The following is a 15577-nucleotide window of genomic DNA, read 5'->3' as shown; positions in this document are numbered from 1 at the left end:
GAAACACCTTGCCGGCCTGCCATCAGATAGACGTCTCTCAATACCTCTACTATCTTTGATTTCACGCGTTTCACAGAGTAATTCAACCAATGTCAAATGAAAACCAATTCTCGATTTTAGTGCTTTTTATCATTGATCGCTAAGGTACACCCCGAGATATTCCTTAGGACGTAAAAGACCTGTCCTGGTCTTAAAAAAAGGGCACTGGCTCGCCTCGATCCGCATAGGAAAACAGCCCTAGCTCTCATCTTCCTCCGCTAAGATCGCAGATCCTCCCGAACACTGTAAGGTGATAGAAAAGATGAATGCTGAACGATAACAATTTACTGGGGCGGCCCAGGACATGTGTATCCGTCGCATCTTTTCCTCGCCAACTGTCCTCCCCCTTCGTCTCCTAAACAGAAAGCAGGGCGAAAAAGTCCAGGATAGACTGGAACAGTAGGATGGGGATGTCTTGAACCAAAACTTCTGAATGTCTAAGGAAATCAGGCCTTCGTCCACTGTCTATGTCTCCGTCTACTTTTGCGCTTCCAAGAAAGCTTCTTTTTTTGGTGTTTGTTTCAATGTATACCCTTTTTTTCTTTTCTTTTCTTTTTTTTGACCGTCTTTTTCTCCCTCTTCCTTGTGGATCTCTTGTCTGTTAGTTATGCTATGTTCCTTCGCTGCTTTGAACAGCCATGCCTCCTTTCTTTTTTTCATGACGTTCGCGAAGCCTGCTCATAAGGCCCCCTCTTTGCGCGCGTCCCCTCGAATGCTCGCTTGAATTACTCTGATTTTTAGAGGCGACAGGATAAGAAATGCGATGCTGAAGAAAATAAGCCGAAGGGCCGCGAGGAAAAAATGGAAGGCCGTAATGTAAGTATGATGGTTATCGATGCTCGCGAGGTGGAAGGCGCGTAGTACACCTCTAAATGAAGGTAAAGAAAATGCTGAATAAAGGACTGAGCCGAACCGAAAAGAAAAGCGCCGCGGAACCTTTTCAACGTCCTAACGCCTTTATGAATGCTGTTTCGAAGAAATGAAAGCTGCCTCTGAGGTTGCTGATGATGATGGAGATTTCGCAAACGGAAAGACCGAAGAGATGAGTGCGACCTAAAGACCAAAATAAAGGAAACGCTTTACCTGACGAAGCTAAAGTGGTAAAGCAAGCAATATGTCTGTTAAGGAGATACGGTAAGATGTATCTGGAGTCATAGCCATAAGCCATGGTCCGTTGTAAGAGCTTAGCTGACCTAGTTCAGGCGCGATTCACAGACCTCTGAGGACCACGACGGCTGTATGCAGCTGATTGCTCTCCACTTCCGTTAGGGATATTACTATTCTGGTAATTGTTGTCACTGTTGGAACCATGATATTCGTTGTTGTAAGTCGCGCCCTCGTGAGCCGAACGGGTGGCATTGCTCGAAACAGCTCGGGTAGGGAAGGACGCATCATCGATGCGGTTCTGTGGAACTCCATTGAGGCTTGACTCATAACCTTGGTTGTAGCCCTGGATGCCATTGCTGTGTCCTTGGGGGCTTGAGTCGTAGCCTTGATTGTAGCTGTGAACGTCATCATTGTATCCCTGGACGTAAGGCTGGCCATAGTTCGATGTATAGTTTGGAGAGTAGCTGTTGTCGTATCCCTGGGCGAGATCCTGAACGCAATCCGGATAGTAGTTGTAGCCGCTCTGAATGCTGTAACCGTCGTGGACAGAGCCCTGATAGGCTTGTGGCAAAGGATGTTGTTTAGCTGGGGAGCTGTTCAGGAGGTCCTGAACACTCATGCCAGCGCTCGCAGCTTGCCTCTCGATTACCGAATGATGGCGCATGGCTTGAGGCATCTGCATAGGCGGACTCGAGTTTACCTCAGAGTATTGTCCTGGGGTAACAGGACTATCGTGGCTGTAGGGTGAAGCCGTACGAAGGCCCGCGAGAGGAAGCTCCTCCTCATCCATGGGTGCCATGGGCATCGCGGGAGCGGCCAAACTGCCGCTGGGGCCAAGAGACATCCTACTGGGCTTAGGATGACCAAGGTGGTCGGCATATCCTCTCGAGCCTGTGTAGCTGGGAGTGCTTGCCTGGTTTCCAATGCTTGCATAACCATCGCTGTTGTTGTAACCGGGGGCGAATGGGGACATCGACGAGGGAGAATCCTCTTGATGGTCGGTGTTTTTGGCCCTGTGTGTGGCCAAGCTCCGAGGGCGAGCTGGTGTCATGGGGATAGGGGATCCGGCGTTGCCCAAAGGCTGAGGAATGTGCGATTCTTCGTTAATGCCGTTATTGTCGCTGTCGCCCGGGCCGTTGCCCTGATCGTTTGCCTCACCGTTGCCCTGACCGTGACGGACTTCATCTGCTCTCTCTGGAGATAGAACAATCATCGTCAGTATTTTCTCCAACAGTGACAGGAGTATAGACAAACGACAAAGAGGTATCGTTGTGTACATACTCTGCGCAAGATATCGTCGTACTAATACTTCCGCGTGGGGAGAAAATTTCTCCTTCTCAGCGTTCTGAAAGTAATGTTCAACTGGTCCTGATCAGCTCACGAAGGGGTTTGAGACAACGGAAGGAAGACTCACAGAGACACAGTTCAGTGTAGGTTCGTCGCGGCTCTTTAAAGACTCTGGCCATGCGTTGTTGCATCCAGGCAGCGCACTCCTTCCAGGACATTTCGCGATTCTGTCTATCTCCTCCGACGCGCTTGGGCGACTTGGGGACGACAAACCTCCAGAAGACGAGCTCCTCTTCTTTCGCCCATTGCTTGCCACCCATTGCGTCGAAGTCAGGAATGGCAGGTCCCCGATGACAGCTGTGAGACGGGGGGTCTGCGATATGCGGCAAGGTGGCTGAAGCAAGAATGAAAACCAGTTGTAGGGCAAAGAATGATGGACGATCGTCGGCGGAGATGTGCTTAAAGGGTGAGTTCTGAAGAAGTCAGCTATGGAAAAAGATGGCGCCGAAGGACAACATGTAGGAAGAAGGAAACTAAGTAGAGGAGAGGACGACATACCTGTGTTCCTCGAGATAGTCGTAAGGGAGGTTGGCCCTGATGGAAAAGCCCTTGAAAGGACGAAGGAAAAGGGGAGATGGAGACGACAGCCCCTCCTCTTTTATAGGAGGTTCTGATGGCGACCCTCGGAAGCCCACAGTGACAACCGTCTGAGAAGTGATCCAGTGAAGGAAGGGCTAAAGCGGTGGAACAACAAAACCTGAACTGATGTTATTGTCGGGGTCCTTATTCAAGACAGCCGTAACACATCCAACGTTCTCGTCTATATTAGACGACAAACAAGGTTTGTCCAAATTGCTGGAGCCGATCGGATGCCTACCACCACCTATCTCGTTACTCGCACCCGTCCGCTCCGAACGCGACCAGATCGCTCAACGGCGGAGAAAACGATGGAGGTAAAAGATTGTATGACAGCGTTTACCTCTGGATCGAGATTTTACCAAAGCTGATCCGCAAGTGAATCTCCGTGGCTGCCCTCCGAATTTTGAGAATTGGGCCTCCTTTTGGGTTATGGCAGGGGATCCAGAACTTGTGCGACTGCCATGCGCCAACCTTATCAGTTGTGCAGTTGACGTCTTCGAGAACAGTTTTCGAAGCACCGAATGACGACGATGAATTGGGACGGCAAACAGTTTGGAGGTTTGGCGAGAGGACGTTGTGGGTCGACAATGGCCTTTAACTATGGGTGACGAGATAGGTGGACATGGCCACCAACGGCGTTCCTGGCAGCTGCCAAAGCATCCCGACAGGACCACCCAGACCGGCCGGCAAATCTGTGGCCTCCAGATACCATTCACCGACTAACTGCTCGCTGGCCACGAGAGTGAATGATGAGTAACCTGCTATCGAAGCTTGTAGGCAGCAAACGTACTGGCAAGGTCGTCATTGTGGATTCGACTTATCCCGACGCACACGACTACTACCGAACACTCCTCGGTCACTCTCAAGGCCTTTGGAAGAACCTTGAACAACCTTCATCACGTTAGCAACATCCTATCAGGTTGTCCTGACCTGCCACGTTCTTTGCCAACCACTAGGTTCGTTTTCGATTCTTTCATAATCCATTGTGACGGTCGTCGGTCCTGTCCATGTATAAGGTTCTCCGACATTCACTCGACAATAATGAGAAAAAAGAAAAGGAGTCTAAACACGTAGCAGAACCAGCTGCCAAAGAGATATGACACTAAATAACGTGTTGTTTACCGACCGGTAAACAAGCTTGCGTGCTTTGTTCGCACACCCGATATTGCCGGGAACTGGTTTTCCATGGGTCTGCTTGATGTGTCCAACTATTGTGTCTTTGCTAACACATCCGTTGATAGCGTTCTCTGCCGCATTTCAACGGGACTGATATCAAACCAACGAACAGCCGGCTAAGCCACACGAAACTGTCGCTTATAGTCACGACGGTATCCTTCACGTTGCTCGAAGACTCCCACAATCGCGCAGACAGACGGAAAGACAGGCCCGGCAGCTGAGAGGAAATCTGAAGCACGCCTGTTTCCCTCGCGCCAGAAACCTCCATTAAGCGAGACAAGAAACACGTTTCATGGGAAATGGACACAACGAGCAAGACATATAAATAGGGCAAAACCGCAACGCAGAGGAGGACAACGACGACGGAACAATCAAAGAGGATGGAACAGAGATTCGAAAGAAAAAAAGAACCCACCTCAGATCCTGGGGATATGCAGAAAAAATACATTACTACACGCTGTCTTCTTTCTCTGGAGAAGCACAAATGCAGTTACTCAAAGGGGCTCACTGGCTCAGGAGCGGTATAACCACGGGATACAAGGAAGGGCGCAACAGTCCTCTCAACTCTCGACCACTAGCATGTCCCAGTCAGCAATAGACTTCAGCTTATCACGCAGCTTGGTTGCAGGTTTTCACTTACGATGCTCTTCTGCTGGTGGGGAACAACTCCATCCTTGATCCAGATGCCATAGCTGCCCATCATGTTGGCAAGCATCATGTCAGTGGCCAGTCGGTCTCCCACGACGGCGATCTGGTGAGGACTGGTGACACCGGTTTCCGGGTGGGCACGGAAGTAGGACATAATCTCGTCTCCACAGCCTGGCTTTTTCACACCATGAGGGAGAACAGTGATGCCGGTGGCCTTTTCAACTGCGGATGCCATCTGGCCGTCCTTGTCCCAGCTTAGGGCACCAGCAGTGTTGGAGACAATCAGAAGACGGCGTCCTGGGTATGCTGCTCGTAGAGCCTCCATGCGTTCCTTGGCTTAATCAGTCAAAGTGTTCCTGAATGGGACTGGGATGAGAAAATAACCCACCTTGTAAGCCTCATACACTTCATTGTGATCAGGATAGGCAAAGCAGTCATCTTTGTCGAGCACGACAGCCTTTATGTCAACCTTCTTCTCGCCATTGCCGGAGAAGGCTTTGTTAAGAGGGATGGGCAGGTCATTGAACGTTGGAACTGTAACGTGGGGCAGACAAAGTGAAGGCTTAGCGATAAGCTTGAAAATGTTCAATGAGGCAGACAAATTGAGATTGAGCTTTGACATGTTGGTCGCGATAGTCCTCTTGGAGTTTGTTTGGTTGAGATGACATGAGGTTGCAAGAAAGCCTATGAACTCCCACCTATAACCCTCCCGCTAAGTACCTAGTGTATGTGGTGGTAGACAGGGGCTTGGCTTGCCCCCGTCAGGCAGCGAACCCTGCTACCCGCAGGTACCTGCCGTCTTCCCATCTAGGTACCTAGGTAGCGCCATCCCGGGGGTACAGCTTAACGCGTCTCAATTAAGCGAGCGCGTCTTCCTTGACTTCCAGGTTCACAAAAGTTTCTAGAAGACTTCGAGTTGCAGAGGTCAACGTACAGCAGAACTCCAAGGCATGCCATACAACTTGAACAGCACAAACCAAAGCCAAGAACACAGACGGTATGCCTCCTCGCCGGAAATCAACAGATCAGCACGATCTAGTCGAACGCCCCTCTCGAAAGCGGCCACTCCCTGCCGACCCCTACGAAGTTCCAGATGAGGACGATGCGATTCCCTCCGCAAAACGTCAACGGCGACAATCAGAAGATGGAGGAACACCTTCAAAGCGAAACGCTACCCCGCGGAAACAGGTCGATTTCCTCCAGCACGACCTAGCCTCTGTGCCAGAAGAACCCGAGTCACCTACCGAGCAGACACCCAGCAAGAAAAGGATAGGGCGACCACCGAAGGCCAGAACGGGAGGAACACCAAGTGGCAAGCCGAGCACACCATCCGCCCTGCGCAAGAAACAAGTCGACGAGACACCGATCAAGCTCAAAGGAATCAATGGCGTCGACACACCTGGTAGGCGAGGAATTGCCGATCGATCGGCTAGACGGAAGAGTGCCAGGGCTCTCATCGACCGTGTGCTGGAGGGCGCTGTAAGCGATGACGAGGACGAAGAGCAACAAATCGCACGAGAGATCTACGAGTCAAGCGAGGAAGAAGAGGAAGGAGATACCCAACCAGAAAACCTCGCCGACCAAGAGGCCGAGTTAGCAGCAGCCACTCCATCCAAGACAGGGAGGGGGAGAGGACGAGGAGGCAGGCCCCCCGGTTCAGCACGACGAAAGAAATCGCCCACACCACCCCGAGACCTTCCTCCCCACGAGCAATACTTCTACCAGAACAAGCCGGGATCCAACAAAACCTCCAACAACACGCTCTCCTCGCTCGACCTCCTCACCCACGAAGAATACTTCTCGCTTCTCCGCAACCTGGGTCAGGACCCCCACGAAAAACATATCAAAGCCCTCCAGTCGCAACACGCCGCCTCCTTCCCCCAATGGGCCTTTGAGCTCTCCCAGGGCTTCAGCGTCTGCCTCTACGGCTACGGCTCCAAGCGTCGACTATTGCACCAATTCGCCGAGTACCTCTTCACCTCCGGCGGCAATGACACAAACAAGACAATCATCATGATCAACGGGCACACCCGCACCCTTACCTTCCGCGAGATCCTCACCACCATCTCGGCCGCCATCGACCCCACCTTCCGCCTGCCCTCCGGGAACCCGCTCGCCATGATCCAGAACCTCTTCACCCTCCTCTCCTCCTTTTCGTCGTCCTCCCCCCAAAAGCCAAGAATAACCCTCCTCCTGGCCTCCCTCGACTCCCCCTTCTCCCCCTCCGCAAACCCCAAACTCAATCCCTCCTCGCCCACCTCTCCTCACACCCATCCATCTCTCTCGCTTGCACCGTCGACACGCCCGACTTCCCTCTGCTCTGGGACTCCAGCTTACGCTCCTCGTTCAACTTTGCATTTCACGACTGCACCACTTTTGTAAACCACAGCAAAGAGTTGGACGTAGTAGACGAAGTACACGAGTTACTGGGTAGAATGGGCAAGAGAGCGGGTGGCAAGGAAGGAGTGGCGTTTGTGTTGCGGAGTTTACCCGAGAACGCGAGGAAGTTGTTTGGGCTGATTGTGGGGGAGGTTTTGGTGGCTTTGGAGGACGGTGGTGGTGGTGGTACATCAGGGGCAGGGGAGTTTGCAGCGGGAGGAGAAGGGCCGGGGGTAGAGTATAGGATGCTTTACAACAAGGCTGTGGAGGAGTTTATTTGCAGTTCGGAGATGGCGTTTAGGACGCTGCTCAAAGAGTATGTTCTTCCCTCTGCTGTGACTTGGCTGAGGAGATTATTTTTTTTTTCTCAAGGTGACAACGGCTAACAGAACGGAAACAGATTCCACGATCATCAAATCATTACGAGTCACAAGGACTCGATAGGGACGGAATATTTGAGCTTACCTTTTAGGAAAGAGGAGCTGGAGTCCATCCTGGAGGAGTTGATGTCATAGTGATGATTCACAATAATGCAAAGTTTTGAATCGAGACGAATGGGACACACACAGATTTGACCTGGAAGTTATCACACACACGGCAACACCCACCACATGTGTTGGACTGGAAGCCTACACATATCATAGTCTTGACATATCCAAAGTCCTGGAACGCTCACCACATTGAATATCACTTGATCCAGTCTCATGATAATTAGAAAGTCGAAAATGTATACTTGCCACTTCGATCGTTTGCTTGTCATGTCATGCTCTCATGATAGGTACTCGATTACCGAAAAGACCTAGTCCACTACATTGTTTGGCCACACACACACACACGCACACATCGAATCACGAGTCACCAAGCACAAAAGACATCAAGAGTATAACGAAGTTGAAATGTTTTTGATTGGATTCCTCAGTTCAGACAATTCCGTCTCGCGCGCCACGGATGCCAAGGAGACAAAAACAAGCAGCCGCCATGTCCGGGGAACTTTTCCCAAATGCCCGAGCTTCGATCTTGGTTCAACCGTATAAACCAAGCCCAAATCCCAAACCATGTCCAGGGAAAAAAACAAACATTGTGCAAAAGAACACCTCCCCTTCCTAAGCCTCTGCCCGTTTAACACTCTCCTTTTTGATTAGCCCATTCGCAGATGCCCTTTTAGGCTTTTGCCCCGTGCCCGTTCAAACCCAATTAAGAACCCAAGAAGGACGCACTTTTCCCCTTCTTACCAGTCTCTAAAAAAAGACCATGCGTATGTCGAAAAAAAGGGTATCATGCTTCCTGCTAACCATCGTAAACGCGCGCGTTCTTTTCCTCCCGCATCCTTTTCATTTCTCATCTGCCGAAAAAACAATTACCGGTCTATGAGACAAGGTCTCTCTGGAAAAAACAACCCCATCGAAGAAAAGAAATCCTTGGGAGAGACTGCCCAGACGCGGTGTCGTTGGTCGACCGCGGCCAGAGGAACCGAGTAATCCGCTTTTGTCTATGTATGATGTGTAATGTCCAGAGAAAAAGAGAAAACATGAAAAAGTTGGCGGCGCGTCATGACCCATTCATCTATGTGAAAGCAAAAGGCTTTCTCTGAACGGCAAGAGTAGAAACATGACATCGTGAAGGCTGACGTAGAGATCTAGTTCGTTCTAAATCATGTCAACCGTGGGCTGCAATTGATGCAAAATCGCACCATCTCGCAGCTCTTCTCTTGTAGAAGACCCAAGCTTTCGCGATCTAAGGGTATCAAGTTGTTGTCGGGAGTTCTCGGAATGAACAAAACAAGGCGAGGATGTCTATCGTGAAAGCCCGAGTGTAAGCCTTAGAAGCCTGCTCCTCCCAAACCCGGTGTGGGAGGAAAAGGCCATGTCTTCGCCGCGATAAGAAATGCTGAAGGAAAATCAGAAATCGAAAAGAGTATGATAAGAAATTCCACAAAGAAAGCGTCGAATAATATCCGATCTGGCCGTTGGCCATGTTCGCAGCATGGTGTGGCTGCGGAAGAAGGTGGTTGGAAATTTACCACCAAGACTGGCCACCGGCACCGCCAGGGTTGCCGTAACCGCCGCCACCATAGCCACCGCCGCCACCGCCGCCGCCGTAGCCAGCACCACCACCACCGCCGTAGCCACCGGCGGGAGGACCACCACCACCGTAGCCGCCGCCGCCGTAGCCGCCGCTAGCGGGAGCACCGCCAAAGCCACCGCCGAAGCCGCCACCGCCGGAACCGCCGAACTTGCGGTAATCGGCAGTTTGAGTGCGACCGCGACCGCCGCCACGACCGCCACCACGACCGCCACGGCCACCGCCGAACGAGGACTCGCGGGCAATAGTCTCAAGGAAGGCAGGGACCTCCTGGTTAGCCTCCTTGAGGAGTTCAAGAAGCTCGCGGACGACACCACGGTTGCCACGGTTGAAGAAAGCGGTGGCAATACCAGTGTTTCCGGCACGACCGGTACGACCGATACGGTGGACGTAGTCATCAATGTCGGTAGGAAGATCGTAGTTGATGACGTGGGTGACGTTGGGAATATCCAAGCCACGAGCAGCGACAGCAGTGGCAACCAGAATAGGGCAGCGACCGTTGCGGAACATCTCCAAAGCGCGCTCACGCTCACGCTGAGTGCGGTCGCCGTGAATGGAAGTAGCGGGGAAGTTCTGGTTGATCAAGAAGTCGGACAGCGAATCGGCCATGCGCTTGGTCTCAACGAAAATAAGGGTGAGACCTCCGGCGTGGGTGTGGAGAATGTCGAGAAGGACGGAACGCTTGTCAATATCCTCAACGTACTCGACCTTCTGGGTGATGTTCTCAGAGGTGGAACCAACACGACCAACGGACAGGAAGATGTAGTCCTTGAGGAAATCGCGGGCGAGGATCTGGATGTCGCGGGGGAAAGTGGCCGAGAACATGAGAGTCTGGCGGTCATTGACCTTGGGCATGTCCTCACCCTCAACGATGCGGCGAATTTGAGGCTCGAAACCCATGTCAAGCATGCGATCAGCCTCATCAAGGACAAGGTACTTGATGTTGCAGAGGGAGATACGGCCACGCTCGATGAGATCGACAAGACGACCAGGAGTAGCGACAAGAAGATCGCAGCCGCGCTCGATCTGGCGAAGCTGGGAGCCGATATCGGCACCACCGTAGACGACGCAAGGACGAACCCACGAACGGTAGGCGAACTTGCGAGCCTCGTCGTAGATCTGAGAGACCAACTCACGAGTGGGAGCGAGGATCAGGGCGGTGGGGTAAGCCTTGCGCTGACGACCATAGGCACCAGCGGCGCTGGCGGGAATCGGAGACGGACCAGTGTGGAAAGACTGAGAAAGAATGGGGAAGAGGAAACCACCAGTCTTGCCGGAACCAGTCTGGGCGCAAGCCATCAGATCACGGCCACCCATGACGATGGGGATGGAGTACTTCTGAACCGGAGTGGGGACATTGTAGCGGGCGAGCTGAATGTTGGAAATGAGATGGTTGTCCAGAGGAGGGTTGCTGAAGGTAAGAACGGGCTCGGGCACGTTGTCACCGGATGCCTCAACGGGAATGTCATCGTACTTCTCGAAGTTGATACCAGTGTGCTGCTTGGACGGGTCGTCGGGGGTACCAAAGAGCTCACGCTCGACGCGGGGGTTGGCAGGGCCGGGAATGTGCTTGCCATCGCGCCACTGACCATCGCCAGAGCCACGGTTGCTGAAGCTGCCGCCACCACCGGCACCGGCGCCAGCGCCAGCGTTGCCGCGGTACGCGTTGGGGTTGAAGCCGCCCTGAGGACGAGGGCCGCCCCAGCCAGCGCCCTGCTGGCCCTCAAAGCCAGGGCCAGGGGGACCACCGGGAGCGGGCCAGTTGCCGCCACCTGGGCCACGAGCGTCATAGTTGTTGTTACTGCAAGACGATGAATGTTAGCTCACGCGATCTCATTTGATGGGCAAGTGAGACCAAGGTGGGATTTGACTCACCCAGCCCAAGCGCTGTTGTTAAGACCGTTGGGGCCGGCCATAGGAGGAGCAGCGTCGCCCATCTTGCCGCGAAGGTGAGGAGGAATGTAAGAGCGCCTCATCTGGCCCTGGCCTCCCATCTGGGGGCCCGAGGGGGGCTGCTGGTCGATGGACAGGTTGCCCATGCCGCTGCTGAGTTGATCCGCCATGATTGCAATGGTTGGTCTTCTTGTCGGATAAAATCGCGGTGAAGGAGTGAGAGTTGTGTTGTCGTTGAAATCGACTTGACGAAGCTGTTGCTTTTTCGAAAGGCTCCCGAAAAGAACGAATGTTCAAAAGGAGAACCGACGAGAATGAATTTACGAGAAAAGAAGGCAAAACCCGAACAAACCGAATGCTCGCTCTTTTCTCAACGTGTATCGCAAGTATTAAGTCTGGGAGAATGTCTCCTAGAATCCTTTTGGAAGAAAAAACAAATCTTCAAAAGGAAAAAGGAACGACAAGAGTGGTAAGGGAAATGCGATTCGGATGAAAGGGGGGATGGATTATAAAATCCTCTTGATTGTGGTGGAAGAGAAAAGGGAAAAGAAAGTTTTTTTTTTAAACGGGAGCGACCTGGAGAAAAACCCCAAGTGTTTTAGTATCCGTGACTCCACTGGTAGAACCGGCTGCTCACTGCCCGCCTGCAGTTCTAACTGGTTAGATGGCAGGTGGCCTGCCGAGCCTTCCCACCCACTGCTCATGGTGGGAAGGCTCCACTCTTGTGAGGTGTCCAAGCTGGAGGCTTTGCCCACTCGCCGAAGCCTCCTCTCTGTGGCACGCTGGCTGCGACCCGTCTATCTGATCCCAGAGACACGGAAGTAGAGGTACCTCTGCCAGCGGTGTTCTCGTTCTGCACGCCGTCGCCTCTCATGGATGGGTGGTTTTGTCAGCTTTCAAATGCTTTTCTTTCCAAGATGCGATCGGACTCTACAGGCTTTTACTAACATGGTCATTGCTCATTTCAAGTGTCTACGGGCTACAGAGAGGGAGGACTGGAACTGGACCCCTTGCTATAGGTAAGGTAAGAAGATGACGGAAGCGAAGGGAGCGTAATGTACTGTAGACACTGCGGATGCACAGCGAGGATGCGGTGCAGTTACCGTTCCGACTTCCATCTTCAACCGAACACAGACTAGATGAAGAAGAAAGGCAGGAATAAAGATTTCAGCTTGCAGTGTCTTCAAAACGAGCATACAACGAACGGGGTCCCATCCCCTTCGTTCTTTCTTCCATCCCTTCCTTCGCTCACTCATCTTCGGTTTCCTTTCGTCTTGTCTGATCCAGCGCTTGTTTGCCAAGTTGCCCATCTTTTACCCGGCAGTGAGCTTTTTGCCAGCACAGCACAAATCGTGACGGCCACCACTTTCCCACCAAAGCTGACTGCTGTCAGCCACTCAGAATCCCACCTTCTTACGTGGGCAACGTGGGGAAGTGTCAAGGTGCCAGCTGCCCCGAAGGAAATCGCCATCTGGATAATGTACGGATCTGGACAAATGTTACTGCAGTCTGGGCTTTCAAGAGCGACCGGGACCGTGAACGTTCATCCGCTCGTCTTCTCCAAGGTTTGTCACGTTGATGGCAAAAAAGGGTCTTTGTACCGGTACCTCTACCGTCTTAAGGACAATGTTGGTCATGCGATTGGCGATTGCAAGGAAGCAGCAGTGCAGGGCAGGCAGGGCAACAAGCGGAACGTTCACACGCCTTGCCCTTGCTAGGCCTTGCTAGGCAATTCGGGTGGCAACAAATTAACATCATTGCTATCTTTCCCATCCTCTGTTATAGATCTCGAACGTTTTGGAAAGATCTTTGCTCAGCCTTCAATTTTTGCTACGCACAAACACACCGGTTTTTTTTAATTGATCTGGCTGACCAGCTGGACCAACTGTGATTGACCATGCAAGGCCGCCCACAAACCTAGATATGCTGAGTGGACACAGAAGGGCAGACCAGGAACAACATGGAAACAAGCCATTGGCTTTGACCCCTTTGGCAGGCAAACGGCAAATGGCACTTCCTTCGTCTAGATGATAAGGGGCGGTTTGTCCTCTTGCCTCTTGTCGTTTTCTTCTATCCCGCGTTCAGCCGGTGTTGCCGGTCTCATGAATATCCATCCATCTCTTTCTGCACCGATTTCCGCACCTTTTATCCAACCTTTGCAGATGTTGACAGCAGACACTCGGATGACAGTTGCAACAGCGACATACATAATCGGGCCGCTGATGCCCTCCGCTGTGGTGACATGTACATTGGTAGGTATCAACTGCAGAGAGACAGTTGTGTACTATCTTGGAAGGTTTTGCAGAAAGGCTCCGTCCCGAATTCCCCCACGTCGTCCTAAGGTATCACCAATCACCAACCATCACGCTTGTAGCTCTCACCGCTTTCAGTGTTAATGGGCATCGTCATGTCAGCCAGCGATCATACACTACATGGCTCGTACTACACACATGCACTTTAGCACATTCCTTCAAGTCCCTTTACTGCGTCTTCTGTGCGTGTGCTTTTAATGATGCTGACTGAACATATGAAATGAGAATTGACCATTGACTGGCTCGAGCTCTTCTCATCCGGCTGTATAACACTTCCCTGACAATGTGAAATACCTTCATAGTTGTTTCAACGTTTACCAGTAGTCATGACTCATGTTACAGCTTGTCGGTTTCAGAAAGGTATACAATACGGACTTCAAGTGCTCGTCGAGCCTCTGTCTCGACTGGAACCGTTTGCGGTGTGCGCTTCATCATTATAATATACTTTCGCCCATGATTGTCAGAGCACGTTAAACAGGTTCCCTTATCCTCAACTGCGGTGACGATATCTGACCGGTTGGAGAACTGTTTCAAGGAAAGGATGAAAAAGAGGCAACCCTGACATATCGCAATGGTGTCGGTGGCAGGGTGTCTGATCGGCCCCGGCGCGCTCCACACGCCACACTGAAACCGGGAGCCGCAGAGACTGACTCTCGGACTTCACAACTCTTAACATGATAGCCTTGTTTCTTCCTCTCTCTTTCTTTATGATCATCAAATTCGCCAGGGGTCTCCCTTTGGTGGAAACCACCTGGACTCATGCATTTCCGTCGTATGGGTATTATTATACAGAGTTGTCCTTCCCCCGCAAGGCTTCCCAAGCCGCAAGCAGGCAAGCAGGCAAGCAAGCAAGCATCCCCACAAATTAAGCCATCTTAACCACCTTGTCGTCGTCGAACTCGATATCGATAATGCCGTCCTTCGTTACCGCCTTGACCGTCATGCCCTTGAAGTCTATGGGTAACCTCCTCTTGAGCTCGTCGGTGCACAGGTTGAGAAGCTTGATGCCCTGGTGGAGGGTGATGTCTGGGTGGTGGTGCTTGTCGAGAATCGAGAGGCAGTAGTATCTAATGAGGAAAGAACCGGTCAGTGATTCTGTACATGACTCCTACGCAACAAAGACGGTACAAAGATATCGGGAGGAGATCACATACTGTGCGTAGCCGTGGGCGGCATAGGGGACCTTCGCCAACGACGCAAGGTAGTCGAGCCAGTAGAGGCTGGGCTTGTGGGTGATAGGGTCGACACCTCCGAGAAGGAGGTTCACGTTGTAGGGTTTCCGGGAGCGCAAGCTCGTCGCAAGCTCGCCGCGGACAAAGTTGGCAAGGGCAGAAGGGGAAAGGTCGGTCCCGTTGCGCATGGAGTAGAGCTGGGCGTTGGCTTGGGTGTACTCGGCGAACTGTACTGTTGATGGGGAAGAAACAGTTGGTTAACAACTTGGTTTGGTTCAAAAGCGCCATAATCACGATATCGTTGCCGTACCTGTGTCGCCAGCTTCACCGGAGAATGCCATCAGTGTGTGCTTGTTCAGCGACCTTGTCTTGTCGTCAGATGCCTTCAGGATGGTCGCTCCCCGCATAGCGGCCTTGGACGCCGCAATGATGGTAAAGTCCTTGCCCGTGATGCCTAGTAAAACCTCCCTACATGCTGATCAGCTCTGATATCACCTCTCCAAGACATGACCGATGCGACGTACATTTTGGCTGATTGTTTTGTGAGTGATGGATGATATGCTGTTGTTCTGGCAAGCTTCAAGTTGCGTTGGCTTGCACGGTTCTCGTCGTTACCTATGGCGGGACAGGGCAGTTGGAGCTTGAACTGACGGCGACGGGGAACGCGCACTGGAGCTTCAGCCTGCAAGCTGACAAGACAAGCACGGGCCAGGCTGTTCAGGTGCCCGCTATCGTCTTCCATCTTTCCATTCCAGTCCCCAGAAGGGCTGAAAGCTGCAACCACTGGGCAGGCAAACAGACAGCGAGAGGGACAGCCCCACTCCGTCATGAAACCTACTGGGA

At 52.2% G+C, this 15577-nt stretch overlaps 6 protein-coding genes across 6 annotated transcripts; 2 read left to right on the top strand and 4 right to left on the bottom strand.

Moving 5' to 3' along the window:
• Window positions 1-968: 968 nt before the first annotated feature.
• On the bottom strand, window positions 969-3018 carry B0T23DRAFT_24575 (uncharacterized protein). Its single transcript, XM_062834116.1, has 4 exons — window positions 2992-3018; window positions 2561-2906; window positions 2428-2508; window positions 969-2340 (listed from the first exon to the last, which is right to left on the bottom strand). The coding sequence occupies exons 2-4, from the start codon at window positions 2751-2753 to the stop codon at window positions 1238-1240; spliced, it is 1377 nt and encodes a 458-aa protein (XP_062697367.1). The 5' UTR covers window positions 2754-2906; window positions 2992-3018; the 3' UTR covers window positions 969-1237.
• Window positions 3019-4442: 1424 nt separating this feature from the next.
• On the bottom strand, window positions 4443-5562 carry B0T23DRAFT_24578 (mitochondrial PGP phosphatase). The gene is made up of 3 exons (XM_062834117.1): window positions 5285-5562; window positions 4889-5227; window positions 4443-4822 (listed from the first exon to the last, which is right to left on the bottom strand). Exons 1-3 carry the CDS (start codon window positions 5516-5518, stop codon window positions 4739-4741), a joined length of 657 nt encoding a protein of 218 aa, XP_062697366.1. The 5' UTR covers window positions 5519-5562; the 3' UTR covers window positions 4443-4738.
• Window positions 5563-5743: 181 nt separating this feature from the next.
• B0T23DRAFT_409653 (origin recognition complex subunit 2-domain-containing protein) lies at window positions 5744-7984 on the top strand. Its single transcript, XM_062839376.1, has 3 exons — window positions 5744-7055; window positions 7229-7591; window positions 7676-7984. The coding sequence occupies exons 1-3, from the start codon at window positions 5896-5898 to the stop codon at window positions 7788-7790; spliced, it is 1638 nt and encodes a 545-aa protein (XP_062697365.1). The 5' UTR covers window positions 5744-5895; the 3' UTR covers window positions 7791-7984.
• A 1281-nt stretch (window positions 7985-9265) lies between these two features.
• B0T23DRAFT_370573 (ATP-dependent RNA helicase ded-1) lies at window positions 9266-11809 on the bottom strand. Its single transcript, XM_062836605.1, has 2 exons — window positions 11233-11809; window positions 9266-11158 (listed from the first exon to the last, which is right to left on the bottom strand). The coding sequence occupies exons 1-2, from the start codon at window positions 11418-11420 to the stop codon at window positions 9292-9294; spliced, it is 2055 nt and encodes a 684-aa protein (XP_062697364.1). The 5' UTR covers window positions 11421-11809; the 3' UTR covers window positions 9266-9291.
• A 143-nt stretch (window positions 11810-11952) lies between these two features.
• B0T23DRAFT_401265 (uncharacterized protein) lies at window positions 11953-13843 on the top strand (the record flags this gene model as incomplete). The annotated part of the gene is made up of 9 exons (XM_062838563.1): window positions 11953-11979; window positions 12015-12077; window positions 12236-12274; window positions 12652-12667; window positions 12700-12878; window positions 13247-13502; window positions 13641-13689; window positions 13726-13748; window positions 13788-13843. 9 exons carry the CDS (start codon window positions 11953-11955, stop codon window positions 13841-13843), a joined length of 708 nt encoding a protein of 235 aa, XP_062697363.1.
• A 584-nt stretch (window positions 13844-14427) lies between these two features.
• On the bottom strand, window positions 14428-15476 carry B0T23DRAFT_425168 (proteasome component C11; the record flags this gene model as incomplete). The annotated part of the gene is made up of 4 exons (XM_062839898.1): window positions 14428-14629; window positions 14717-14966; window positions 15045-15202; window positions 15259-15476. The coding sequence occupies 4 exons, from the start codon at window positions 15474-15476 to the stop codon at window positions 14428-14430; spliced, it is 828 nt and encodes a 275-aa protein (XP_062697362.1).
• Window positions 15477-15577: the final 101 nt, after the last annotated feature.

Source organism: Neurospora hispaniola (assembly GCF_033458365.1).
Source record: "Neurospora hispaniola strain FGSC 10403 chromosome Unknown B0T23scaffold_1, whole genome shotgun sequence".
NCBI lineage: Eukaryota > Fungi > Ascomycota > Sordariomycetes > Sordariales > Sordariaceae > Neurospora > Neurospora hispaniola.
Note: the sequence above shows the minus strand (reverse complement) of the source record. Positions and strands in the feature narration are given on the sequence as shown.

What these genes read in the sequence shown, in the direction of transcription:
- B0T23DRAFT_24575 (XM_062834116.1), bottom strand. Translation starts at nt 2,753, where the DNA reads ATGGGTGGCAAGCAATGGGCGAAAGAAGAGGAGCTCGTCTTCTGGAGG. An exon ending in CTACACTGAACTGTGTCTCT is followed by an intron (nt 2,509 to 2,560) that starts GTGAGTCTTCCT and finishes GATCAGGACCAG; the next exon opens with TTGAACATTACTTTCAGAAC. An exon ending in ACGACGATATCTTGCGCAGA is followed by an intron (nt 2,341 to 2,427) that starts GTATGTACACAA and finishes TTCTATCTCCAG; the next exon opens with AGAGAGCAGATGAAGTCCGT.
- B0T23DRAFT_24578 (XM_062834117.1), bottom strand. Translation starts at nt 5,518, where the DNA reads ATGTCAAAGCTCAATCTCAATTTGTCTGCCTCATTGAACATTTTCAAG. An exon ending in AAGTGTATGAGGCTTACAAG is followed by an intron (nt 5,228 to 5,284) that starts GTGGGTTATTTT and finishes GATTAAGCCAAG; the next exon opens with GAACGCATGGAGGCTCTACG. An exon ending in CCCACCAGCAGAAGAGCATC is followed by an intron (nt 4,823 to 4,888) that starts GTAAGTGAAAAC and finishes GGGACATGCTAG; the next exon opens with TGGTCGAGAGTTGAGAGGAC.
- B0T23DRAFT_409653 (XM_062839376.1), top strand. Translation starts at nt 5,896, where the DNA reads ATGCCTCCTCGCCGGAAATCAACAGATCAGCACGATCTAGTCGAACGC. An exon ending in CTCCTCTCCTCCTTTTCGTC is followed by an intron (nt 7,056 to 7,228) that starts GTCCTCCCCCCA and finishes CTGGGACTCCAG; the next exon opens with CTTACGCTCCTCGTTCAACT. An exon ending in TTTAGGACGCTGCTCAAAGA is followed by an intron (nt 7,592 to 7,675) that starts GTATGTTCTTCC and finishes GAACGGAAACAG; the next exon opens with ATTCCACGATCATCAAATCA.
- B0T23DRAFT_370573 (XM_062836605.1), bottom strand. Translation starts at nt 11,420, where the DNA reads ATGGCGGATCAACTCAGCAGCGGCATGGGCAACCTGTCCATCGACCAG. An exon ending in AACAACAGCGCTTGGGCTGG is followed by an intron (nt 11,159 to 11,232) that starts GTGAGTCAAATC and finishes ATCGTCTTGCAG; the next exon opens with TAACAACAACTATGACGCTC.